Source organism: Clarias gariepinus, chromosome 28, assembly GCF_024256425.1.
Source record: "Clarias gariepinus isolate MV-2021 ecotype Netherlands chromosome 28, CGAR_prim_01v2, whole genome shotgun sequence".
Taxonomy (NCBI): domain Eukaryota; kingdom Metazoa; phylum Chordata; class Actinopteri; order Siluriformes; family Clariidae; genus Clarias; species Clarias gariepinus.
Window position 1 is genome coordinate 6,797,988 of NC_071127.1, and position 27,013 is coordinate 6,825,000.

The 27,013-nt window shown below is 43.3% G+C and overlaps 1 protein-coding gene across 5 annotated transcripts in view; it reads left to right on the plus strand.

The window, feature by feature from the left end:
* Positions 1-27,013, plus strand: part of kansl1b (KAT8 regulatory NSL complex subunit 1b) — a 68,199-nt gene that overhangs the window by 17,025 nt on the left and 24,161 nt on the right. For 3 of the 5 annotated variants that reach the window (XM_053489793.1, XM_053489796.1, XM_053489791.1), the window contains exon 2: positions 10,170-11,343. In XM_053489793.1, the coding sequence (XP_053345768.1) occupies positions 10,238-11,343 (1,106 nt within the window). In that variant the 5' untranslated portion in view covers positions 10,170-10,237. The remainder of the gene's footprint in view (positions 1-10,169; positions 11,344-27,013) is intronic. The other 2 variants (XM_053489794.1, XM_053489795.1) reach the window with 1 other exon arrangement.

The following is a 27,013-nucleotide window of genomic DNA, read 5'->3' on the forward strand; positions in this document are numbered from 1 at the left end:
TACACTAACCTGTTCCTGTCTGTTGTTGTTGTGTGATTGTGGAAGGAGTCTCCAGTGTCAGTGCTTTGTAATAGACTTCATGTTGTAACTCGTAATTCCCCAATTTCAACCCCTCCTCTGAGTCGTAATTCCCCCGAGTTCCCGAGCAGGACGAGGGACAGAACCTCCTCGATGGTGAATCCAGTTGGTTCCTATTTCAAATCGACTTGGTTTCAGGATTATTTTGAACTTGTTACAATTTATATTATCAGACGCTATCATTCTGATTAGAAACTATAACCTGGAGTGTAAATGTGTGTTCTTCAGTCCCTGTTTGGTATGTTTAGTTCATTGTGAGAGAGAGAGAGAGTGAGAGAGAGAGGGACAGCCTGCCTGGTGAAGACACTGGTAGCCGCTCTAACACTAGTGAGACGAGTGGACTTTATACTGTATGGAACGGCGTTCACGTCTGATATCCGACACCTGACCTGGATCGTACACTCTTGTTTTTCGTTTCAGATGATCGAGGTTTACATTTTCAACAAACATCCTGGTGTTTCTCTTTCTTGCATTTTATCTGACAAAAGTGTTGGCACAGTCGCTAACTGTTCACCATTTACACACTACACAGAAACCGCTCTGTTTTTATTGACGTCTGATCACGGTGTGGGGGTTAAAGCCAGCGAGTCGCCCCCTGTCCCTGCATTTCATCATCGTTCAGATCAACATTCACGTTCCAGATGTGGGTGCGGAAGACGTCCAGCACATGTGGAACGTGAGAGAAAGCCATGAAGGTTATTTGGTAGATAGTAAATATTTAGTAAACGTTTAATTTTAAAAAAGTGTACGTGTTTTATGTTAAATATATATATTTTTTTTAAAGAAAGATAATTTTTTCATTTTAATTTGAGATTTTTTTTGACAAATTAAAAAAAAAATTCTACCAGGTTTGTCCTAAAGTCCTGAAAAAAAAAAAAAACACACTTTTGGGAAACCTGCGTCACATTTATTTATAAATGAATAAACAGTTAGTTTTCTTTAATAACTCTAAACCTGTACACATTGCTGCGGTGTAAGAGAAATAAAACACACCGGTTCAGTGTTTACTTTCCTTTAACTGCACAACACAGAGAGGTTTATTCCTCACACACCCTCAGGAAGTGGAGTTGTTTTAACCGTATCACATGACCTGATTCCTTTAGAGTCCATAGTTTTTCTTTACTAGGTTAAAACCTCTCAGAACGTCCCTAAAGGGTGTGTGTGTGTGTTAAAGCTCCAGCTGAAATAACTTAGATATTCCCTTAAAAAAACAACTCAGTCTTCCTTTATTTCACTCCTCCTGCAAACGCGCTGTTTCTGTGTCTGTGTAAATGAGCTCCCGCTAAGCCACGCCCCCTCCATCCATTGTGTTGTGTTACCGCCACCTTCTGGTCTCCACCTTCTTTTATATTCCCTTCAGTTGTAATATTCCTTTCTAGTCCCGTCGCCCTTAAGAAACCCATCAAATACTTAAAAGGAGAGGAGATAAAAAAAACTAGAATAGTACAGAATGAGTAATAAATAAATGTATATGAAATAAAAGTACAGACATTTATTAAAGTCAAAGATAAAAGTGACTCTCCCCATCCTAAAGCGACGTGGTGGGGGAGGGGCACTAGTTATATGAGGTCACAATGGGAGGGGCGGGGCTTATTGTCTAACACAAAAATAAAGATCAAACATCAGTGATTTTTTTGTTGTTTTGTTGTGTAAACACACACTGAAGAGGCAGAAAAGTCCAAAAATGAGAGCAAAGTGAATTTTGCATAACAGGTGTCCTTTAAACTGAAGCACAACACCTGGTCAGAATAAACAAAAAACAAAATATGCAAATTGAACGTGAAGTTTGCTTGTGTTGTTACAGCCTGTACGCCTTTAATCAAATCTCTCCATCTCTCTCTTTTTTTTCCGTCTCTCTGTCTGACTCGAGTTCCTTAAACGTCCGCCTGTTTACATCCCAAACACCCAATCAGCAGGTTTCAGTAAGAGAAGCTGTTTATCGTGCTTTACTCATCTGTTTCCACAACACTTCTGCTCAGGACTCGTGAATCTTGTTGATTAGAGCTGCACATTCTTTCTCACGAGCAGGTCAACGCTAACCAGACGCAGGTCCTCCCTCCCTCTCTCTCTCTCTCCCTCTCTCTCTCCCTCCCTCTCTCTCTCTCTCTCTCTCTGTCTCTAGCGAAACGTCCCAGCGTTTCTCTCGCACTGCTGTGTTTCATTGTGTTTAATAGATTTTAAGGTGGATTTGTACATGCATGCTATAAAGTATAATACTTGCGCTACATTGTGCAGTGTATATGGTTAGCTTCTAGCCTAGCCTTTAGCTATAACACACTTTTTTCCTTGAATAAAAATAGCTAAAACTTTGAGTGTAAATCTCTAGAACCAAGTGCCACCAGGTGGCAGACCCCTCCCCCCCTCAACACCTGAGCCAACGCTCCCGCAGCTTTATACGTTAATGTGTTAAACACACACACGTTTTGGTTTTATCCAAACTTCTAGAAGCTTTTCTTTTTCTTTTCTTTCTTTCTTTTCTTTATTATTATAATGAAACTTGCCGTTCTGCACATCTGGTGATGTTTCCTCACTTCATCTTATTATCCGAGTTAAACGTGCCGCTATCTCACACAGCCATTATGGGAAGCCGTTAGGGTCAAACTGGGAGATTATGAATAATTTGTATTAAAAAAAAAAAAACAGGCAGGTTTTCTGTCTTTCTGCTTTTTTTTTCTCTTGGTTTTTCTGTCTATTTTTTTGTCTTACTCTTTTTCTGTTAGTTTGCCTGTCCGTCTCTCTTTCTCTGGTTCTTACTGTCTTTCTATTTGTCTCATTATCTCCATCTGCTAAATTGTCGTCTTCTGTCTCTCTCACACTTTTTTACTTATTTGTCACTTTGTGTATTTTTTCTCCTTTCTTCATCTCTCTTGTTTTTTTCCTGCTCTGTTTTCCTCAGTATGTTCTCTCTCTCTCTCTCTCTCTCTCTCTCTATTATAACAGACGTGGTGATTTTCACCTGCCTGCCTTTCCTTTTCTTCATTTCCTTTCCTGTCTATTTTTTGTCTCTCTCTTCCTGTCTCTCACTCGCCATTTTTTGCTTGTCTGTGTTTCTTTCTCTGGTTCTTACTGTCTTTGTCCTTCTGTTTGTTTCTGTCTGTTAATTTGTCTTCCTTGCTGTTGCACTCTTTTTTCATATTTTGCTATTAGTCACTTTCTGTATTTTTCTCCTTTTCTAATCTCACTTGTTTTTTTCTCTGTCTGTTTCTTGCTTTGTTTTTCTCTCTCTCTCTCTCTCTCTCTCTCTCTCTTCAGCTCTTTCTATCATCTTTCCATGTGACGATCTCTAGATTAATCACCCGCGTCAACGACAGCCCTATAAACTGTACATTTTTTGTTTTTCATTTTAATTAGATTTATTTTTTTCATAGTGGAAATTCTGTCCTGAAAGTTTTCCATTCCAGTCTATGGTTGTGAACATGACGTGAAATAAAAATGTAAAATTTGAAGACGGACACGCTAACGCTGACGGAGCTAACGCTGACGGAGCTTCTCGTGAAAATGAAGACGCCGGAACAGGAAGTGGAGTGAGAGTGTGTGAGTCGACCCGGTGCTCAGGAAAGGACGAGAGTCTTCAAATAAACTAATTAGCAAGTGTGTAAGACGGCCGGCTAGTAAGGATGGCTAAAGCTAACGGCAGATTAAAGCGGCGTTGTCGAGGTTACCGCTAACATGCTAAACAAACCGTGTCAGTGGAGTTAATAGATTAATCATTAACAGTAACAAACGCGTAAAAGATTAACCGCTAACGTCCCTGCTGTAGAGACTCGTCCTGAGGGGAACGTGGGAGTGTTTCAGGTGATGAGTGTGTGGGGCGCGAGTGTGCGTGTGGGGCGCGAGTGTGCGTGTGGGGCGCGAGTGTGCGTGTGGGGCGCGAGTGTGCGTGTGGGGCGAGTGTGCGTGTGGGGCGAGTGTGCGTGTGGGGCGAGTGTGCGTGTGGGGCGAGTGTGCGTGTGGGGCGAGTGTCTGTGTGTGTGTGAGGCGAGTGTGCGTGTGGGGCGAGTGTGCGTGTGGGGCGAGTGTGCGTGTGGGGCGAGTGTCTGTGTGTGTGTGGGGCGAGTGTCTGTGTGTGTGTGAGGCGAGTGTCTGTGTGTGTGTGAGGCGAGTGTGCGTGTGTGTGTGAGGCGAGTGTCTATGTGTGTGTGGGGCGAGTGTCTATGTGTGTGGGGCGAGTGTCTGTGTGTGTGTGGGGCGAGTGTCTGTGTGTGTGTGGGGCGAGTGTCTGTGTGTGTGTGTGGGGCGAGTGTCTGTGTGTGTGTGGGGCGAGTGTGTGTGTGTGTGTGGGGCGAGTGTGTGTGTGTGTGTGAGGCGAGTGTCTGTGTGTGTGTGGGGCGAGTGTCTGTGTGTGTGTGAGGCGAGTGTCTATGTGTGTGTGGGGCGAGTGTCTGTGTGTGTGGGGCGAGTGTCTGTGTGTGTGTGGGGCGAGTGTCTGTGTGTGTGTGGGGCGAGTGTCTGTGTGTGTGTGTGGGGCGAGTGTCTGTGTGTGTGTGGGGCGAGTGTGTGTGTGTGTGTGGGGCGAGTGTGTGTGTGTGTGTGGGGCGAGTGTCTGTGTGTGTGTGGGGCGAGTGTCTGTGTGTGTGTGAGGCGAGTGTGCGTGTGTGTGTGTGGCGAGTGTCTATGTGTGTGTGGGGCGAGTGTCTATGTGTGGGGCGAGTGTCTGTGTGTGTGTGAGGCGAGTGTCTGTGTGTGTGTGGGGCGAGTGTCTGTGTGTGTGTGGGGCGAGTGTCTGTGTGTGTGTGGGGCGAGTGTCTGTGTGTGTGTGGGGCGAGTGTCTGTGTGTGTGTGTGGGGCGAGTGTCTATGTGTGTGTGGGGCGAGTGTCTGTGTGTGTGTGGGGCGAGTGTCTGTGTGTGTGTGTGGGGCGAGTGTCTGTGTGTGTGGGGCGAGTGTCTGTGTGTGTGTGGGGCGAGTGTGTCTGTGTGTGTGGGGCGAGTGTCTGTGTGTGTGTGGGGCGAGTGTCTGTGTGTGTGTGGGGCGAGTGTCTGTGTGTGTGTGGGGCGAGTGTCTGTGTGTGTGTGGGGCGAGTGTCTGTGTGTGTGGGGCGAGTGTCTGTGTGTGTGTGGGGCGAGTGTGTGTGTGTGTGGGGCGAGTGTGTGTGTGTGTGTGGGGCGAGTGTGTGTGTGTGTGTGGGGCGAGTGTCTGTGTGTGTGTGGGGCGAGTGTCTGTGTGTGTGTGGGGCGAGTGTCTGTGTGTGTGTGTGGGGCGAGTGTGTGTGTGTGTGGGGCGAGTGTCTGTGTGTGTGTGTGGGGCGAGTGTCTGTGTGTGTGTGTGGGGCGAGTGTCTGTGTGTGTGTGGGGCGAGTGTCTGTGTGTGTGTGTGGGGCGAGTGTCTGTGTGTGTGTGGGGCGAGTGTCTGTGTGTGTGTGTGGGGCGAGTGTCTGTGTGTGTGTGGGGCGAGTGTCTGTGTGTGTGTGGGGCGAGTGTGTGTGTGTGTGGGGCGAGTGTGTGTGTGTGTGGGGCGAGTGTGTGTGTGTGTGTGGGGCGAGTGTGTGTGTGTGTGTGGGGCGAGTGTGTGTGTGTGTGGGGCGAGTGTGTGTGTGTGTGGGGCGAGTGTCTGTGTGTGTGTGTGGGGCGAGTGTCTGTGTGTGTGTGTGGGGCGAGTGTCTGTGCGTGTGTGAGGCGAGTGTCTGTGCGTGTGGGGCGAGTGTCTGTGTGCGTGTGGGGCGAGTGTGTGTGCGTGTGGGGCGAGTGTGTGTGTGTGTGGGGCGAGTGTGTGTGTGTGTGTGGGGCGAGTGTGTGTGTGTGTGTGGGGCGAGTGTGTGTGTGTGTGTGGGGCGAGTGTGTGTGTGTGTGTGGGGCGAGTGTCTGTGTGTGTGTGGGGCGAGTGTGTGTGTGTGTGTGAGGCGAGTGTCTGTGTGTGTGTGGGGCGAGTGTCTGTGTGTGTGTGGGGCGAGTGTCTGTGTGTGTGTGTGGGGCGAGTGTGTGTGTGTGTGTGGGGCGAGTGTGTGTGTGTGAGGCGAGTGTGCGTGTGTGAGCTCGGTGAGAGAAGCGAGAGAACTCTACGTTCTTTTTCATTCAGGATTTGTTGTCAGACATGTTTTTGTTTTTATTTACTAGTTCCCTCTCAGGGTTCCGGCTCGATCCGCTCGTCTTTTCCAGCTGAAGTTTTTCTCCACAGATGAAACCCGACACTGTGTGAAACGCGGCGCTCTGAGTTAAAGCTGTCCAAAGTTCAGGGATTTGTTCATGGCCTAATGGCCCAGTTTTACACACACACACACACACACACACACACACACACACACACACACACACACAGAGTGTTCAGTGAACTTTGCTTTTTCTCTTTGCAATTTGGCGATTTCAGCTGAGCTCCTGATTAGGGCGGGGTTTTAATCTGGTCACATGATCATCGTTACGTATGACATCATAGTAGAGCTCGACATCTGTTTAAATCATTTCAGTCTAATTGGGAGGCAGCGTCTCACCTCACCATGGGGACGGTCTCACTCTCGTCCCACTCACTGTCCCTCTGTCTGTGTCTCTCTCTCTCTCTGTCTGTCTCTGACTCTGTCTCTGCTTGTCTCTGACTGTTTTACTCTCTCTCTCTCTGTCCATCTGTCTCACTCTTTCTCTCTCCATGTTTCTCCCTTTCCGTCTCTCTCTCTCTCTCTCTCTCTTTCTCTCTCTCTCTCTGTGGGTCCATGTGTGTCTATTTTTTCTATTTTATCCATTTTTCCCGTCAGTATCTCTACCTGCCCGTTTTTCTTCTTCTCACTTTTTCCTTTTTTGGCCGGGTTTGTCTTTGTCGGTTTTCCTGTCTATTTTTGTCTCTCTCTTGTCTCTCATTCTCTTTTTTTATTTTCCTGTTAGTTTGCCTGTCCCTCATTCTTACTGTCGTTCTGCTGTTCTATTGGTCTCATTATCTCTGTCTGCTAATTTGTCATCTTTGCTGTTTGTGTTTCTGTCCCTCTCCTTGTCTTTCTCTGTCTCTTTCTCTCTCTTTGTCTCTCTGTCCATGTATCTCTATTTATTTCTGTTTCATCCATTTTTCCCATCAGTATGTCTACCTGCCCATTTTTTTTTTTTTCCTTCTCACATTTCCTTTTTTGGACGGGTTTGTCTCTCTCTTAGTTTGCTTCTCTCTCTCTTCCTGTCACTTCTCCTGTCTATTTTTGTATCTCTTCCTGTCTCTCTCACTTTTTTTCCCTGTTACAATTTGCCTGTTTGTCTCTCTCTCATTTTTACTGTCTGTCTTTCTATTGGTCTCACTATCTCTGTCTGCTAATTTGTCTACATTGCTGTTTGTTTTCCTCTCTCTCTCTGTTTTTCTTGCTATTTTTGTCACTTTCTGTATTTTCCTCACCTCTCTGTCGTTCTTTGTTTCTTGCTCTTTTCGTTTTCAGCATGTCATCTTCTCTCTCTTGCTGTTTCCATCATTGCTGTCTCACTTTCTGGTTGTCTGTCCATTTGTCACTTTCTTGATCTTTGTCTTTTAATCTGTTTCAGTTTTTTTGTCAGAACCCTTCAAGCTTCATATTCGTCAAATCCTCCCTTTAGGTGTGTGTGTGTGTGTGTGTGTGTTTGAGGAGCGCCAGAGCTCCAGCTTCGTGTAATTACACACCTGTTGTGTCGGCTGTAACGTACACCGTTGTTGTGTTGGGGTTTTCACCGGAGTAACACACACACACACACACACACTCACACACACACAGCCACGTCGGAATATTAATAAACCGTTCGCTCCCAGTTTGTATCACTAAAGCTTGACTTCAAACACGTGTCGCCCATGTGACCCGCGCGACCTCCACGTGAACCCTCGGCTCGGTGACATCATCGGATCCTTGGCTTGTGGATCTCCTCTCAGTTGTGATGAAGCAGAAGGAACCTGTGTATCTCGAGAGCACTGTGTGTGTGTGTGTGTGTGTGTGTGTGTGTGTAAACAGGGTGTAGCGATGTAGAATTTTGTACCCCGTATCGTCCTTATAAGTTTAATGAGCTCAAGAAGGCGCAGTTCAATGTTAAGGCCGTTTTAGTTTTGTGCAGAACTACACCACAGTTTTTTTTTCTCTCTCTCTCTGTATGTGAGAGACACACACTTATCTGACATCACTGCACACACACACCCCGCTCAACTTTGCACAGCCTGACGAGACCAACTCTGATTGATGGCTGTTTGTTTTACAGAACATCAGAACCGTCTTCCCTCTGATTTTTTTAACGGTCAATCACTAATTAATTATTAACGTCTCCGGTTTCTGTATTTAGCTGCAAAAACTAAGATTTACATTTAGGCATTTGGTCAACGTCCTTATCCAGAGCGACTTACATTTTTATCTCATTATAGGTCTGAGCAGTTGAGGGTTAAGGGTCTCGCTCAAGGACCCAACAGGGACAACTTGGTGGTCGTGGGATTTGAACCTGGGACCTCCCGATTCCGTTATATAACCCCGAAATTTATTTGTTGTTGTGTTTTAATTCAAGGGATCTCTTTTACAGTTTTTATTTTTTATTATTTCAGCTGACGCTAGATCCAAAATAAAACATCTGACCTAACGTCGATCCCTCAAATTATTATTATATTTTAAATGAAAGTTTTAAACCTTAAATTGCAAAGGTCTTGTCGAGATCATTTTCTATGCTCGGATTTGTAAAACCCAAAAATGTTCCCAGACGCCAGGTTTTAAACTTCATGCTGCAAATGTTTCTTGCACTGCTTGACCCGTCTCATCTCTCTCTCTCTTACTCGCTCTCTCTCTCGCTCTCTCTCTCTCTCATGCACGAGATGTGAAGATCTATGCTTGCAGAGATAAACAACTTTCAAAATCAGTCATGTTTAAAAATAGAAAAAAAAAATCTGTTGAAAATGTGTGATCATTATTTTTTAGGTTTCTCACTGCAGGATCTTAAAAAAAAAAAAAAAAAAAAGGTTTTTTCAATGCATCGTATCATCGTGTTATTTCCTGTGTCTCGTCTGCATTCTAATTTATACCCTAAGTAGGCAGTTTGTAACGTGAAAACGATGAATCCTGCCTGTGACAGTTCCTCAGCCTCCGCTACTTCGCTCCAGTTCAAAACACAAGCGCGAGTGTTTTGTGCTTATTTCTGGTTTATTCAATTCCGTTGATTTTGTTTCCCCGGAACTGAGTAAGAACCAGGGGGTCAATATAATCGACTGAATCGTTCAGTAGGTTTATTTAGGACTTAGTGAATTCTTCTTAGTGAAAACTTAGTAAAAGTTCTGGATATATATATATATATATATATATATATATATATATATATATATATATTTTAAGCGGGAACTGGTGGTGAAGAAGTGAAAGCAGCGTTAGTACAGTTTTCTTTTACACGTTATGAACCTGCGCTGCCTGTTAGAAGCCAAACGCTGGATTTAACTAGAAAAGGGAACTTTTGTCTGAGAATCCGCCTGCAGTAAGGGTGTGATCGATGTCTTCCTGTAGCCAGACAATTCACAGGAAGTCACGAGAAGGAATTTGTTTTGGGGGGGGGGGGTTGTTTTGGGATATACTTTCTCCACAGGAGACTTACATTGCAAACTTGATAAAACAATAAAACTATGCTGGCTTTGAGGTTCTTATTGCGTCAGCAGAGCAGACGCTTGGCTAATGATATGTTTAGAGGGAGGTTCATTAAGGCTGAATATTATTAAATAAAGCTTTCCACATCATACGGGACCTGGCTGTCCTTACCTACTAATGTGTAGCATGTACAGTACAGCTTAAGACCTCCTGATGATCAGTTGGATCACACGCTGTAATGTAACTCATCTGTAACACCAGAGACTGTTTTATCTTTTGTTTCTCTTGGCCATTGATCTGGAATCGGGCATGAATTCAATCCGGTAATTTCAGTCCTGAAACTGAAACTCGAGTGCGGCGCGTCGTCGCCCTTGTACAGTCGAACTGAAGCGAGAGATCTAGTACCTATCTTGCAGCTGTACGTTTTTGAGAACCGTTTGTTTGCTGGAATCAACATTGGAATAGTCCGCTTTCTGACTGAGCGATAAACGTCCCAGTTCAGTCCAGAAGTGCTGGGAAATTAACTCGTTTATTTTATAGACATTATAAATCAAAAATGATTTTAACATTTCACCAACACGCATCTCTTTCTCTCTCTTTGTCCTCTCCCACAGCAGGTCGTCCTGTGGCGTGACGGTAGGTGGGTGGTGTGGCTCTGGCCTCGGCCCCCTCGCGCCGCTGAATGGCTGCGATGGCGCCCGCGCTGACTGACACGCCGGCCGACACTCACCGAATCCGCCTCAAACTGGCTCCATCTTCCTCCGCCATCAACTCAAGTGCCGTGGAGGAAAACGGTGCCGCAGGCCGCGTCCTCGTCCCCACGAACGGCACCGTCAAACGCAAGACCTCGTCCGACAAGGAAGATCACCTGTCCTGCGCGGCCAGGACCTTCAGCAAGGAGGAATCGGGTCGCGATTTGGGCAAAATCCAGCAGCTCGTGACCTCGTACCGCTGCTCGGATGAGACCCTGAAACTGCAAAACGTCTTTGACATCCTGCCTGGTTTCTTGCAACGCAAGCATGACACCCTGGAGCTGTCGGAGGAGCAACTAAAGAGCATCATGAGCGCAGGAAACGGGAGCGGTCTGCCATCTTTCCAGCAGAGCGCTAGCGTTAACGGCATGGCTAGAAGATTCACTAAAGCGAGCAAAGACTCGAACAGCGTAACCATGAACGGTGGCAGGCACGGACAAGGAGCGATTCCGCTCGCTCACGGGGGACCGACGAGAGATCCCACAGGGCAGCACCAGTGTCCTAGAGGCGTCCCGCGGGACCGTCCAAACAATCGGGATATCCGAGAATCCTCCACGCACTTTTACCCGCCTTTACAAGTTCCAGATAGGTCACCGTCGCTGACCGTGGATGTCTCGTTGCCTCCGCTTCAACCGCTCGCCAGCCCGGGAGGAGACATGCAGAGTCGGTCGCAGCAAGCCGAGAGCCGCCACCTGGAGATCGAGGGTCGCCTGCAGCGCCTGCGCAAGCGGCTGCAGGTCGTGCAGGCGAAGCAGGTGGAGCGCCACGTGCAGCAGCAGCTTGGTGGATTACTTCACTGTACACTGGGACCTCAGGACGCCCGGGTTCATCCGGAGAGGGTGGAGGCCAGCCGCTTCCTGAGGGGCGCATCGGCGCCAAGTGAGTTGGAGCGACTCTCGCTGGGCTGCAGCACCCACCTGCGAGCGGCGGAAAGTGCCTTCGATTCGGACGCCACGGAGAGCAGCTCCGGGGGAGAAACGGACGTGGAGAAGGACGAGCTGGCCCGCGCGGACGTCGAGCAGCGACACATTCCTCTGTAAGTAGCGTCAGCTTTAAAGTCTAAACACTTGCCGTTGGTAAAGTTGAGGTTTGTGTTGAGTCTTAGAAAAGTTTGGGAAACATTTCATTTCTTTCTCCCTCTGCTTTTTGCCTCCCACAGCCTCGTTTCAAAGCTAGCGCCAAGTGGCGTAATGCTCATGCTCTAGCTCAGAAAATATTTCTTTCAGCTTTTCCTTTCAGAGCCAAGTTACCATTGCGATATTCTATCTTTTTGTGATGTGAGGACTCGTGTATCGGGGGTGGTATTGGTACTGGCTAGTACGCTAGCTCATTACCTTGTCCTGTGAGATAATTTGCTATAAAGTTTAGCTAACGGTCTGTTTGTTTCTTTCTATAGCGGTAGGTGGGTAGTAGGGATCAGCCGGCTACTATGCTTTCCACACCTTTCACGTATCGTCAGCATGTTTTTCCACATCTCCAGAGCTTTAAGTAATGAGGTACAGGAGACCGTTAGTCAGGCGGCGCATGTGAGAGAGAGATTAATGAGAGTCCGTTGCCTCCTGCTGATCTGTTTCAGTTTCGCTTCGCCCCGTGTGGTAAGATTTTACATGATGCAACGTCGGTGCAACGCTCACCTTCCCCGCAGCCGCGTCCGGCTTTTATATTTAAATCGGGGTACATAACCGAGCGCGGCAGAGTTGTTGATGTTGTTGTTTCTTTGCTAAATGCTTTCATCAGCTTCTTTATACACGGACGGACAGGTTTGTAAGTCAGATGTAGATGTTTTCTTGGTGTCGTGATGTAATGTGTGTATAACCCCCCCCTTCTCTCTCTCTCTCTCTCTCTCTCTCTCTCTCTCTCTCTCTTTTTCTCTCTCCCTCTTTTTCTCTCTTTGCTTTTCCAGAGTTTGATTAGTCATGGTGACCGGTCAATTGTGAAACTCTGACTGCTGTAAAGAGCTGAAGAGCTTTCATCAGCTGCTCAATATTAGGGTCGCAGAAACGTGATTGCTTCATTAGCCGAGGTTGTTACAAATAACGAGGACACTTTTATTAATTAAAAATGTTACCATGCTTACCTTCTTAACGTTTATTAAATACAACGTACAGCCTCACTTCAGCTGGATTCGTTTTTAACAAAAACTCAGGATCCCACTCGTGTAAATGCCGTCCCGTGCTCCCTGAGCTACTCTGAAGTGTATCGCGTTAAGTACCATCACGATAATGAAGCTCTAGATCTATGTGTGCATGAAACTTTCTTTAATCCTTGTGTAACCACAAAGATGTGGACATGGAGAGACATGGACGATCTCCACAAATCAATACTACACAGCTTCTTAGGCGTGATCTGTAACCAGGTCGTAACGATAAGGACCGACATACGAACTCGTCCTAACTGATGTAACTGAAGTGTAACGGACGCCTACAGCCACTAGGGCGGAAACAGTTCGACACCGGTATCAGATTCCACTCTGTGTTCTTGTGCTCAGCCTCTTTTCCGTATACCATTTAATGCAAGCAGTCTAATACGAGCACCCGGCGCTGTGAGACGCTATTCGAAATGCGGGTAGTGGACATTTTCATGCTGTTTAAACGCGCAACAGTGAGCCGGACTTTAGCATTTCACTCAGCTAAAGTTAGAGCTAATTTAATGTATAATTCGTTTCGAGGAATTGAATTGATGGGTTTTCAATTCAGAATCGATTCAGTTTAATTATTTAGGTAAATTTGTTAAACATTAAAGACTCCAAAATGGACAAAGTCCTTAATAATGTAAAACAGTTAAAGGAAATACTCACGTTTTGCAAGATGTATTGAACTGGAGTCATGTAGAGCAAAAGACTGGCAAGGGAAAACAAAAATACCTAAATAAAATTGTAGGAGACGTTTAATAAAATAAATGTGTGATTTAATAGATTACGCAGTTTATTTGATGTTTGTTAGATGATCGTTGGCTACGTTTTTTTTTATTCATGCTGTTTAGGTTTAGTTTTAACATGTTAAATTCTCGAGACAAAAGTCGACAAATTTATCAGGAACACTTGGCAGAGCGCATCAGTTCTTCTTCCACTTTAAGATTTATGGCTGGTTGGTGCAATACCACCACCTAGTGGACTGGAGATCATCAGGGAGAAATAAACGGCATTTCAAAGCACGTTAGTTTTTATTGTTCCTTTTTTATATATATATATATATATATATATATATATATATATATATATATATACATATAATATAAACCCAAAAAGAAACATACAGCTGCTCGAGACAAATCCAACCATCAATTTTATCGCTTATGGAATTGAATTGAATTAAACGTCACAAAGCCCAGCAATCAGATCGAACTAAATCAACAGTCTTATAACATTTTCATTTCCATGTTTATTAAATACTCATTTTAGGTTTTAACCATTCACAACTTATAATACATAAATATGCTTAAAATAAATTGGGCAATAAACATTCCAGCTAGAGTCGAATTGAAAATATTATCGGTTGAGAATATTTTATTATGAATGATTATTATGGTTATTTTGAATCTCTGGAGCATGTGATGATGAATAACTTGCCTTTGCCGCACTTTTATTTGCCTCACATGCTGATGTTGCTAAGAATAACACAGCGGGCCCAAGCACTCTCTCTCTCTCTCTCTCTCTCTCTCTCTCTCTCTTTGTCTGTCTGTCTCTGGCCTTAAGGCAGACGACGGTGCCAGTAATAATTAGCACCGTGTACCTGTACGCAGCGGTTGTGTGTCGAGCTCAGAGCGTTTGAGATCTCACTCAGAGTTTTGACGGCGTCCCGCGGAGCTGGAGACTGTTTTTGTGCTTGATCACGCGCGGCATGTCTGAGAGACGGATATAAACTGTCACTTCTCATCTGTCTGTCTGACCGTCTGCGCCGTAAGAGCCGTTCGTATCCTGCGGACCCATCTCTCTTTTCTACTTCAACTCCTCAGACTCTCTAACATGATATGAAGGTGATGTAACCGTCTGGTGCTGCGCGGATAATCGTGTAGAAATCGCAGTTATCTAATGGCCGCAAGGAGCAGTTTATTCCAGGCAGCTTACGCGTGGTCAGTACGTCAGGTAGGATTTTTCCTGAGGTAAACTGAACATGACCTGTGGACTCGGAGACTCGTGTCGAAACTATCCAATTAAGAGCCTCATTCATCACTGGCTAGGTTTAAACTAGGGTGTGGGTGTGGTTTCGGTAACCAGGAAAGGATAATTTTGTGCCTAATATTAGTAATTAATATGTAGCGCTTGCGGGCTTCGTGACGAATGAGAAAACGTCAAAGGGACAAGAAAATGACAGACGCTGTGCCGTATTATTTAGTTAAGGTCACATTGTGAAAGAGGGATTTCAGAAACTCATAAACACGCGAGATATAAGGTGACTTCACACAAATAACTACCAGTGCTGTTATGTGATTTTTAATCTGGGTGTATAAATAAAGTTAAATAGTTACATATTGTAGTCTAAATCGTAAAAACAAGAGGGAGAGAGTTGGACAATGAATTATTAAGTTACAAGTCGGAATTTTCCAGAAAAAAACACACAATTTTCCAGTAAAACTAAAAATATTGCAAGAAATTTTTTTTACATTTATAAGGAAAAAAACTCACATTTTTATGGGAAGAAAATGTTTAACAACTCGAACATTTACAGTTTCGAGCTCTTTTTCTATCAAGGAAAAATGAGTTTGATTAGATCTTCCACTCCAGTCATAATGCAAAACTAGTGACGTTTGTCCAGCCGTACAAAGTGTATATACAGTTATCTTTAGCTGATAGAATAAAAAAAAATTTATTCCTCGTAAAATTATTTTTTTCCCTCCACATTTTCGAGATTTATTTTTCCCACTCAGAATTTTACTTTTTCTTTTTTTTTCTCAAATCTTTTTATTTGTATTTTTTTTTTTTTTAGTTTTTCTTAATTTTGACTTACAACTTGAAAACTCTAAAATCCTCTACCACACTCCCCCCCCCCCCCCAGCCTCCCTCGTTCCAAATCCTTTTTTTTTTATATCCTATATTAACCCTAACACACCGTCGTGAAATTGTAATCGGAATATGTGTCAAAAATTGCAATATAAAAAAACTTTTTTTTTTTTTTCCAATTTTTCATGTTCAGCCATAAAACAGTCTGTTATTTTCCTTGTTGCACATTTTTGCATATTTGTCCGTTTATCCAAATCTTTTTCAGAATTTTCGTACTTTATAATCTTTATTAATGCACCCAGATTATTTTGCAGTTACACTAAACAATCATATTATTGAGTGAAGAAGTGACGATGCATAAAACAGAAATATCCTTTTGAAATCTGTTGACTGACATTTAATCAATATCACACAAAAGGGAACGGCGTCGTACCCATCAGTAAATTCTTACCAGCACTGTGTAGGCAAACGTCTAAGAGAATCCACCGTGTAGGTGGTGGAAACTCCTGAGAAATGTATACGATTTACTTAGGTAGCAGTTAATGGAAATCTAGTGTGCTATGTAGGGTGTAAGTGAGAATCCCTTGTTCCACATAGTGCCTGGAAGCTAGTCAGCCTTGTAGTAAGTGTAGGTAGTGAGGGGAAGTGCTGCTCCCAGATGTGCTCTATTTCATTTCAGCAAGTGGAAGAATCGATCCGAGACAGAATTTTCTCCTAGATTAGTGTGTGTGTGTGTGTGTGTGTGTGTGTGTGTGTGTGTGTGTGTGTGTGTGTGTGTGTTTAAGTCTATAGATCCCTGAGCCGGTTGGTTAACTTTATCGTTTTTCTGTTTGCCGGAGGTCACTGAGCCGGTTGGTTGAGGTTTTATCTTTTACTCATCTGGTTTGTTCTACATGTTCCCAGTGTGCAGACATCACGTCCTCTTCCTTTGTACCAGGTGTGTGTGTGTGTGTGTGTGTGTGTGTGTGTGTGTGTGTGTGTGTGTGTGTGTGTAATCTCTGTGCCCCTTATTTTACATGACTGTCAGTAAATTAATTGTCTTACAGAAGGTCAGTCATAAGTGTGTGTGTGTGTGTGTGTGTGTGTGGTTTAATGGTTTATACAATAACACAACTTTATCACCTGCGCGTTCGAGCCTCAGCTATTCCCATATAATCCTCCTGTTTCACTAGACGTGTTATGTTTTGTATTTGATTAAAGTTGAGCACAAAGCAAAGATCATGTAGACTCCTAGAGAACCACAGCTGTGACCTTCATCATCTAATTTAAGGCAGGAAGTGGAGTCACAGTGACGTCATGCGTGGGAACTGTAATCTGATTGGCTACTGGGTCACATTAAGGTTGTGAGCTGCAGTGCGACTAGTTGCAGATCGTATTTTAGACAGGAGCTCTGATTAACTGCAGTGTCATTGTGGACTAGAGTTTTAGTTCTAATTGGTTATTATGGAAAAAAGGGCGGGAACTGTAATCTGATTGGATACTATGGTATTAGAGGTGTGAACTGTGTGCTGATTGGTTTCAGTAGCGCTAATGGTGCAAACTGGGTTCTGATTGGTTATAACGAGATTCAGCTGACACTGTTTTCTGATTGGTTGCTGTGGGATTAGGGCTGTAAACTGGGTTCTGATTGGTTACTATGGGATTAGGTCTTTAAACTGGGTTCTGATTGGTTACTGTGGGATTAGGTCTTTAAACTGGGTTCTGATTGGTTACTATGGGATTAGGTCTTTAAACTGGGTTCTGATTGGTTACTGTGGGATTAGGTCTTTAAACTGGGTTCTGATTGGTTACTATGGGATTAGGTCTTTAAACTGGGTTCTGATTGGTTGATGTGGGATTAGGGCTTTAGACTGGGTTCTGATTGGTTACTATGGGATTAGGTCTTTAAACTGGGTTCTGATTGGTTGATGTGGGATTAGGGCTTTAGACTGGGTTCTGATTGGTCCAGCAGCACTTGGGTGTACCTTAAGTACACGTTTCTGTTCTGTCTTTTTAAACTCATCCCAGACAATAGTATTAAAGTCTGTCCTCACTAAGGGGGGAGGGGCTTGTGCTGATGTTTCTGCTATCTAAACACCACTAGTTAAATAATGTGTTATTTTGTATAGCCTGCCTCAGTCCACACACTCTGCGTGTCTCGGCTCTGTTGACACTTGCTGTTACAAAACTACAGGGAACGTGGTATAATAGGGTGTCCCCCGGGGACTGTTCACATATGTAAAGAAGCCATGCGTTCACTTTTTGCGATTTTACAGATGTTTACCGGGTGTATTATTGTAGCACTCGTCCCACATGACATAATTTCATTCGTGTCCTCTCCCCTTCATTATCAAGAGCATGGAGTGCTGTGTCTGTGTGTGTGTGGGGGGGCGGGGGGGTAGGGGGGGAGTTATTGCGTGTCCTTTGTGTTTTATAAATAACTGACAGTGACTAATTGCAGTCCATTAGCGTTAATGCTACAAATGAAACTGCCGTAATGAATTCAGGCGCAGTCGGGTTTTTATTGCCATCGCATCCGTCTGTGGGATGAAATACGACGACGTCCAGAGTTACCGAGAGGAAGTTAAGTATGTTATGATGTAATACCTACAATCGTTTAAAGCACTGTGTTTAATGTTTCACAATTTCTCAGGTAACCGGTGTGTGTTTGTGTGTGTGTGTGTGTTGAAATTTATCTAAGGAGATGGCTAGTTAATATTTGTTGAAGGATTCAGTAAAGGCGCCAAGTTGCTCCTCAGATATTCCACAACAGCTATAAAGCGGTAATTAGTGAGACGTGTCTCTCGTTAGTGAAAGCGCTCGCCGACGTTCGCCGTTTCCCCAGTGGATGTCAAAGTCCTGACAGCGAGCTGCTCGGCGAGAGCAGAGAGAACAGCTCCACCTTGTTACAGGACGGGGTCAGACATCCAACATCACCACCGCTTGTGTTTTCTCCAAAGCATTTCCTGTTCCTAACACGGCAGATCTGAGAGAGGGATAAAGCCCCAGGACGTGGCCCGCGTATTCCCCCGAGTGTGCCGTCATGGCTGAATAATCACAGCGCTGTCAGGGAGTGTAACGCCGTTTTATACCTTACACATCACAGCAGTTTGTGGAACAATCGTTTCTTCTTATTCTTTGAAATACAGTTTATTTATTTATTGCATCAATTCTTCAGTCCAGAGTTTGAAAGGTAAGGAAAGTTGTGGAAGAAAAACAACCAATTAGCATTTTAAGCAACGTAAATGTGAAGAGGTAAAACATGATCAGGTCAATTTATTGGGACTTTTAGTACTTATTGTTTAATCGAGAACTAAATAGAATAACATGTACAGTGAAATTCTTTCTTTGCTGTTCTCAATAAATGCCACAAAAAATCAATATATATTTAGGCAAAGAAAAGAATAGATGGGAGAAGAAAAAGAATCTAATTTAATTGATCTGATTTAATCAGTCTGTTGTTGGAAAACTCAATGCATTAAATTGCTCAACAGTTTTTCATTCAGAATCGATTCAAACTTTTTACAATATTAATGGCAACAAAAAAAGGGAAAAAAAGTAGTTACAAATATTCTACAGTTTTTTTTAGGTTTTTGTAAGTTGAAAACACTTGCACTTTGCATGTTTCTTCTTCTTCTTGAGTTTATGAATGGTTGGTGCAACACCGCCATCTGCTGGACTGGAGTGTGGCGCAGAAGACTGTTAGCGGGGCGGGCTGGGGAATAGCATTATTGCTTTTTGTGCAGGACATGACGCTTAGACACAAAGTGACCCAGCATTTTGATGTATGTGAGATACGGGTAGTCGTTTTTAACTTAACATGCGTGAATCGCAAAATATATATATATATATTTTTTCTTCTTCTCTGTTGTTTATGCCATAAATATTCAGTACTTGGAAAGTTCCACCTCTCTGGTGTATGTGAACAGGAAAGAGATTGAGGTAACTTGGGAAAGGGTAAGGTTTAAAACCCTAGCTAGGTATTTCTAGAAAGCAAGGTGGATGATAAAGGAAAGTGAGGGGGGAGTATTTTAGGAAGTAAGCAGGGAAGGAATGTGAGTATTTCAAAAGCTGTAGAATTAAAGCTGCTGGAGACAAATCACAGCTCCACTAGTACTGACTAGTACCAACCAAGTCAGGGCTGATTTACTGAGTGATCTGACTGAAGTATTAATAATAATAATAATAATAATAATAATAATAGTATTCTTACGATTATATAGGGTAAGAAAAGAAACCTCACTAGAACTTTTGACAAGCTAAAGAAATTGTATCACATTTTACGAACGTCTTTTTTATTCCCCGCTTTGATCTTAATTCAGTTTTAAACACATTTTAATTTCATTTTTAATGTTTGACTTGCATTATTTTCTTTTTTTTTTTGTAAATATTTATTATTTCGTACGCATGCGCTATGTATACTTCTATTTGGTGATTGTTTTTTTTTAATACTTGTACAGTCTGTTTTTCTAGTTCTTTGATTTTTTTATTGTTTTAGGAAAGAAAGTAGCGTCAGGCCGCAGAACCAGAATTTCTCCCTAAACCACCACCACCACCACCGCCGCACAAATTCGTGGAAAATTCCTGAGTCAGTCAAGCAGAAATGGGGCAAGAGTTTGAGATTACACACACACACACACACACACACAGAGGGAGAGAGAGAGAGAACATGCCACAGTATGAAGCTCATGCATGACTCACCGCTGCTTTTCCTCTATCTGGTTAAAAGTCAGTATAGAGGGTGAAAGTTCACGAGGAGACGCGCACCGTCCCCACGGCGCAGGAAGCCCGTGAGCGGTGATGAACTTCGGCACGTTTCTGTTTGAGCCGAAGAAAGAGTCGAGGTCAGTTTCCCGTTTCAACATGGCGGAGGAGGTGTTTGTATACAGAAAACTTCTCTTTCCTCCTACTGCTTTGTTTATTACTTACGATACTGCAGGACGCCGCGGCGCTGGTGGGTTCGGGAAACGGACACAGCAGATGTTAAAAGAAGAGCGGAGGAAAAAAAGAAAAAGCACTCAGAGTCGTACTGTTGTAGGAAAAATAATTTGTGACGCTAATCTGACGTGAAGCAGGGTTAAGGAACGTCCACAGATGGGGAAAAACCAGCAGCTGTAAACACTCTTAAGTTAATCAGACCAAAAAAAAACATCACAGCTGGGAATGTTGGGGAGAACTTGTACATTTACAGAGCTGAAACTGGAGACTCCTTCCAATAAATCTTGCCATATTAGAACGCTATTCAAATGTCTTCAGTTACCGGAGCAGATGTGTGAGTGAACACGGGTAGACTAGACTTGAGTGAACCAGACTAGGACTACAGCTGCTGGTTTTTCCCCCTCTGTGGACGTTCCTTAACCCTGCTTCACGTCAGATTAGCGTCACAAAGGACTAGAGGAAAGTATTTAAAGCGTTTTTTTTATTTTTAATTTAAGACGACGGTATTAGAACAGGGCAATTCGGACTGGAAGGAAGAAGAGGAAGATCAAGACCAGAAGGTGACGATAATACAGCACAATGGATGCCAACCGTCGGTAAACAAAAGCGAACAAATGCATTAAAATAAGTTCCTTTGGTAGGTGAGTTAAGAAAGGAAATAAGTAGCCACGTTTAGCAAATATCTAATGGCAGTAGCATAAAATTGGTTAGCGTGTTTTGGTTGTTCGTCTGTTTTTAGTCCCTGAGAATAAGCTGGTTAATATTGATGCTAGTAATAAGTCACTAATCAATTCATTTCCATTCAGGATTTAACAGATTGCAAATATTTTAACTGGCCATTTTTGTTTTGAGCAATGCTGCTCCGTAGCTCACATACAGTATGTATTCATCTGTACACCACAAGAGGGAGCACTCGGAGTTCAAAGTGTGAAACGCGCGAGAGCCAGTCAGATTTTATCCCGTCAGATTGTGCAAAGTTGAGCGAGCAGTGTTGCCAGATCGGGCAGTTTTCTGTACGTCAGGTCGATAAATGAGTCTGGTTACCTCATTTTGTTATATAATTATATTAGGAAGTGAGGTAAGTAACTTGGAAAAGGGTTCAGGTTAAAAAGATAGCTAGGTAGCGTTTGTCGTCATTTCTACATTATACAGTTGACTTCACCGATGTGCTTCATGACAAACGACAACATAAACTACAAACTACACACAAATAACCTAGGTGTGAAATCTCATCACCGCAGAGCCTGGGCTGTGCAAAAGTGCTGCTGTAACACAAACAGGCTCATCAGGTCATCGGGGAAGGTTAGGATTCTAACACAGCTTAAAGGACGAGGTACCCATAAAGCCCTTAGTTTATTAGGGAGGGAATCACCAGGGACCTCCTGATACTCATATGCCGATCCTACGTCTTTAAGTATCGTGATATTATACATACCCTGATTTGATATAATATTATCTTCAGATGCTGTTACAACTCTACACGAACTTGGCAAATAATTTAGAGAGCGCCCCCTGCAGGATTGTAGAGCAACGGCAATATTTTACTAATCTTTTAAAAATATATCAAACAAGCTAAGGTAAAAAGTTATATTTAACTTTTAATATAATTTTTGTATGTTTGTTTTTGCCAGATTTTGCCCAAACAAAAAAAAATAATATATGATATTAGATTTCTTTTTTTTTATATTTTTTTTTAGTAGACTACATTAGTAACTTGGGAAAGCTTCAAGCTAAAAAGCTAGCTAGGGAAGTCTAGTAATCAAGGTTGGTGTGTGAAGAAGTATGTCAGGGAGTGAGTAGGGAAAGAATGTGAGTAGGTTAAGTGAGTAATTTGGGTTTGGCAAGTTTAAGTGAATTAGGTTGATAAATGAATTGGTGAATTGTATATGTTGTAGTTATGTAATTACATGAACAAAGTATGCATGGTACGCCCTTCTTATTCTTTTTATTTTTAACGGCAGCTGGAATCCATTGTACGCCGCTCTTGCGGTACTTGAATAAACCGTCACACGAGCGGTAGCGCGAAAGTGAACGGTCCGCTACTTGTTAATTGATCGCGGCTCACGTGAGATTATTAAAAAGGGTGGATAAATATACATGAGCGCTCATCAGTATAATATAACATACTCACACACTCGAGCTCTTCGCGTCGCCTTTAGCCCTATAATATCACTTTTTCATATTCGGGTCAGGCTTAAATAGAAATCTCATTTCATTGTGTTGAATCAAAATGAGAGACTAAGCGGTATTTATATTATTTTTGAGAGAGATTACAGGAGCGTAAAGCTTCAAGCTACAAAACAATCTGTGTACAAGTGATATTACACTCATCTGATCGAGAGCTCTTTGTCTCGTCACATGGCGGCTGTGAGACATTGTTTGGATATTACATACTGGGGAATTTGACATGGAAATAACTGTGACTGTGTGGACAGTCAGATTGCTCCACACACACGTACACACACACAAGCTCGCATGATGCTGGTCAGATGTAATTAAAATAACATTTCGTAACAAGAAAACATGGGTCTGGTCGTTTCTTTTTTCTGTCAGGCCTGTGACGCGAGGACATGCTCAGATTTTCCGTGTTCACGCCTCTCTCGTCGAGCGGTTTTCACTTGGACTTTACTTAAGGGTGTGTGTGTGAGATCATGTTATTAACAAGAGGTTTACCAGAGGTCAAGTTATTACAAGGGACTTCCTTCCTCTATTGCGTCTTCTGCCTCTCTGCAGTGTCAGTGGGCATGTTTCGGGAACCCCAGCGTAAGGTGAGGATACACACACACACTCTGGATGGATGTCGGCTTTGCTGGAAGATGCGCTAGTGCATGAAATAATAAGCTGTTAGCTGTCGCGCTGGGTAAGCCTCCGCACAGTCACGTGTTTCAGTTCCCAGGATGAAAGTAGTGCAAGCTAATGTCAAGTGTTATCGTGTTGCAAGGTAGTTAGCGTGCTTCAGGGTATACGCTGAGGTGTCTGTACACCGCTCAGCCTTTTCAGGGTCGCGTAGAGGCCTGGAGTCTGTCCCAAAGGACTCGCACTACAGGGAATATGTAAAGTCCAGCTAGCTTAAACCTGAATGTTAGCTAAAAAGGCTTAAAATGAAGTTAGCTTATTACCCTTCAGTTAGCTTACCCTGAATGAAAACCCCAGTCACCTTACTCTGTATTTTTGATTAAAGTGAGCTTTAAAAAAAAAATGCTTAAAATGAAGTTAGCTTACCCTTAAGTTGGCTTACCCTGAATGGAAATCCAACCAGCTTACCCTGAATGTTAGCTGAAAGTGAACTTTAAAGAATAAAGCCTACCCTTCTGTTAGCTTATGTTGAATGTTAGCTTAAAGTGAGCTTAAAAACATGCTTAAAATGAAGCTAGCTTACTTTTCTTCAGTTAGCTTACCTCCCTTCGATTATCTAACCTCCCCTTTTTGTTAGCTTAACCCCCCCCCCCCGTTAGTTAGCCTACCCCCACTTTAGTTAGCTTACCCCCCCCCCCCCCTTTATTTAGCTTAACCCCCTTTCAGTTAACCTACCCCCCTTTAGTTAGCTCAACCTCCCATAGTTGGCTTACCCCCTTTTAGTTAGCTTACCCCCCTTTAGTTAGCTTACCCCCCTTTAGTTAGCTTACCCCCCTTTTATTTAGCTTACCCCCCTTTAGGTAGCTTCCCCCCAAAGCTTATCCTGAATGGAAACATTAAAGTGAACATTAATCCTGAATGTTAGCTTAAAGTGAAAAAAATGCTTAAAATCTAGTTAGCTCACCCCCTTCAGTTAGCCTATGCTGAATGGAAACTCCATCTAGCTTACCCTGAACGTTAGCTTAAAGTGATCTAAAGTATAAAAGTTTAAAATTAAGTTAGGTCCCCCTGCATGTCTTTGGACTGTGGGAGGAAACCCCACCAAGCACAGGGAGAACATGCAAACTCCACGCCCACACACAGACCTAAGACCTGAATCGAACTCTTTGACCGTGGTGCTGCGAGACCGCGACGCTAACCACAACGCCAAGGCGCCGCCTCCTCACATCACGCCATAGTATAATTAGAGTTTACTTAGACTTGAACTGTAAGGCGCTACGTGACGTAAGGTGATAGACGGGTCAAGGGTCTGAAAGTCAAAGGTTCAAACAGCACCACCAGTCGGGCCCTTGAGCGAGGCTCTTAACCCTCAACAGCTCAGAGGTAGGAATAGATAAAAATGTAAGTCGCTCAAAAAAGAAAAAAAGCACTTAAAAAAAACAAAACAAAAATGAAGTAAATTTGTTACGCTGGTCAGGGAGTCGCAGTGAAGAGGATTTCTACTACGTGTCTAAAATGAAATGCGCGACTAATGAGGTGATGTTAAACACTCCGGGGTCGTTAACGGGAGCCACCAAGGAAGCGTCTGAGCCCAGCGTCGGTATGCAGCGGTTTTCGTCGTCGCCCCTCTCGTAGTTTTTATACACGTGCTCACGTACGGACGTGAAACGCAAACACTGACTCATCTCATTACAGCGAAAGCGCTAGTGTCTGCTCGTCTTTCGGTCTCAGTTGTTCCCTTTTTCTCTTTTACTCAGCGTACAGTGTGTGTGTGTGTGTGTGTGAGAGAGAGTGAAGAGCCGCGTGATTACTGTATCTGCAGCGTGAGGAAGCAACACTGACTCTGCAGCTCTGCACCATGTGGTTACACCTGTTTACTCAAAGTGTGTGTGTGTGTTTCACCTCTGTAACAAAAAAGAAAAATGGGATGCAAAATATGCAGAATCCCAAAATATGAGAACAAGAAAAGAGAAAAGCGTTGTTGATCGATTCCATTTGATTAGCATCAGATACTGTGTGCATGGCGTAAAGAGTTTCCCCTTTAACCTCGATTTTTTTTAATTATCATTATTACTAACAAAGTGCACCAGTGAGCAGTTGTTTACCAGATCACCATCCTACCACACCTCTGTGTGTGTGTGTGTGTGTGTGTGTGTGTGTGTGTGTGTATAATCTGTCTGTACTTTTAGACTACTGTAGAAGTCTAAAATTAGCTTAGTGTTGGGGAGTTAACTGGTGATCGACGTCCTGAAATAAAAATACAATAAAGCAAAAACAAATTTGATGAAATTTCAACCAAAAGAAAAAAATAAATAAAATGAAATCCCAAACTCTACCATCTTGACAAGCGTCCTCAGGTGGTTCCTAGCCTTGGGTTTGAACTTTCAAGTTGTAATGAAGAAATGTATGCAAATTCCACTAGTTGTAGTACTTTTCACTTCTCGCGTGTTCCAATACTTCTGGCCCCCGAGAATCTCAGAAAACTGTCTTCAGCGTTGATGAATTCTCCAGCTGATGGTCAACTTTTGGACTTTTTCTTGGTCAGGATGTTTCCGTTCCACACACTCATGCCGTCTCATTTGACCCCAGCAATTTCAACCTCCAGAAAATTATCATAATTAAAATTGTTACTCAGGTTTGTGTATAAAAGTCACTGAATATGAAGCAAAAGAAATTTTTTATAATTTATTTCAAAACTTTAAACATTGAATGGGGTCAAAATGACCACAAAAATAATAGGAGGGTTAAGGTAAGTAGTTGTTTCATTTAAAAATTCAAGAAACTGCGACAGTGCAAAAGTAAAATGTATAAAGTAAGTAAATATAAATAAAAACAAATGTTTTTTTTTTGTCTGTTTTTTTTCATGTGCATCTTCCAGCGGATATTAGATGATGTTCTACCCCATGCTGCTTATTATCTATACCCCTGATTACACCTACATCCATCAACAAACTTACACATTGCGTTTTATCGTCTTGCCGTTTTCTTTCTACTGTAGCAGATCGACGTCATTTTGCCGTAAACGTTCTGCTTTTTATGGCTAATTTGGTCATAAATATAAACATCACGGCCGTATGAGACACGTCGTCATTCCCATCTGCGGAGTCTGGCTTAAACCTGCGCAACACTCGCGGAGGAAAACGCGAAGCTTTAAACTGCGGCGTGGCGCTTTCAGCTGCAGAGAAATAAACGATTTGAAGAGGGGAAAATGATGTCGAGTATAAACTGTGCGTTAGACTTTCCTTTCGCTTTGAACGATGTTAAACTCGGGTGAAGGGAAACGCTAGACGTGACCGCTGACCTTTTTCCCTCCGCCGCCCCGTTCAGACCTTGATATTAGCCGTGCGGAGAAAGACATCGGTGCATTTTAGGTCCCGGTGCCATAAAAGGCCATACGGGAAGAATAAATGAACGTGAGCAGCAGCCGGGCGAGTCACCGGAGGCGGTTTAGAGCTCGGCATGGATTCGATGAACGCTCGTTATTTCCCAGAACGGCTGGTGTGTGTGTGTGTGTGTCTGTACTCTCTGTAGCACAGAGCATCTGAATTATTCAAACACACTCCTGTTTCTTTTTCTTTTTTCTTTTTCAAGTAAATGTTATCATTTGACCTTGTGTGGGCTTTAGAATGAGTGATTATTAAGCCCGTGTGTGTGTGTGAGGTTTTTTTTTTTCTTCTTTTAATAATGGATATATGGAGTGTTTTATAACGACTGACCTTCAGGAGGAAACGCTTAGCTGGAGAGAAGTACAGCATTAAACACAACTCTGTTTCTCTTGGCGTTTCCTCCACGCTCGCTCCAACTATTTTTAGACGACAAAAGCTGATGCATTGACACGCTCGCAAATGCAACATATATACCCCCTGACCGTGACACCCGGCGCGTGGTTATTAGAACAGAAAAATCTGGAGTGCCATGTTCAACAAGCACGTGTGGGTGTGATGGCCAGGGGTGCGCATACTTTTGGCTCTGAAGCGCTGCCTCGTTTCGGTGGTAATGGTTTCAGAGTTTAAAATATGTCTGGCGTGGCTTTGATTAAGGTCAGTTTTATAGG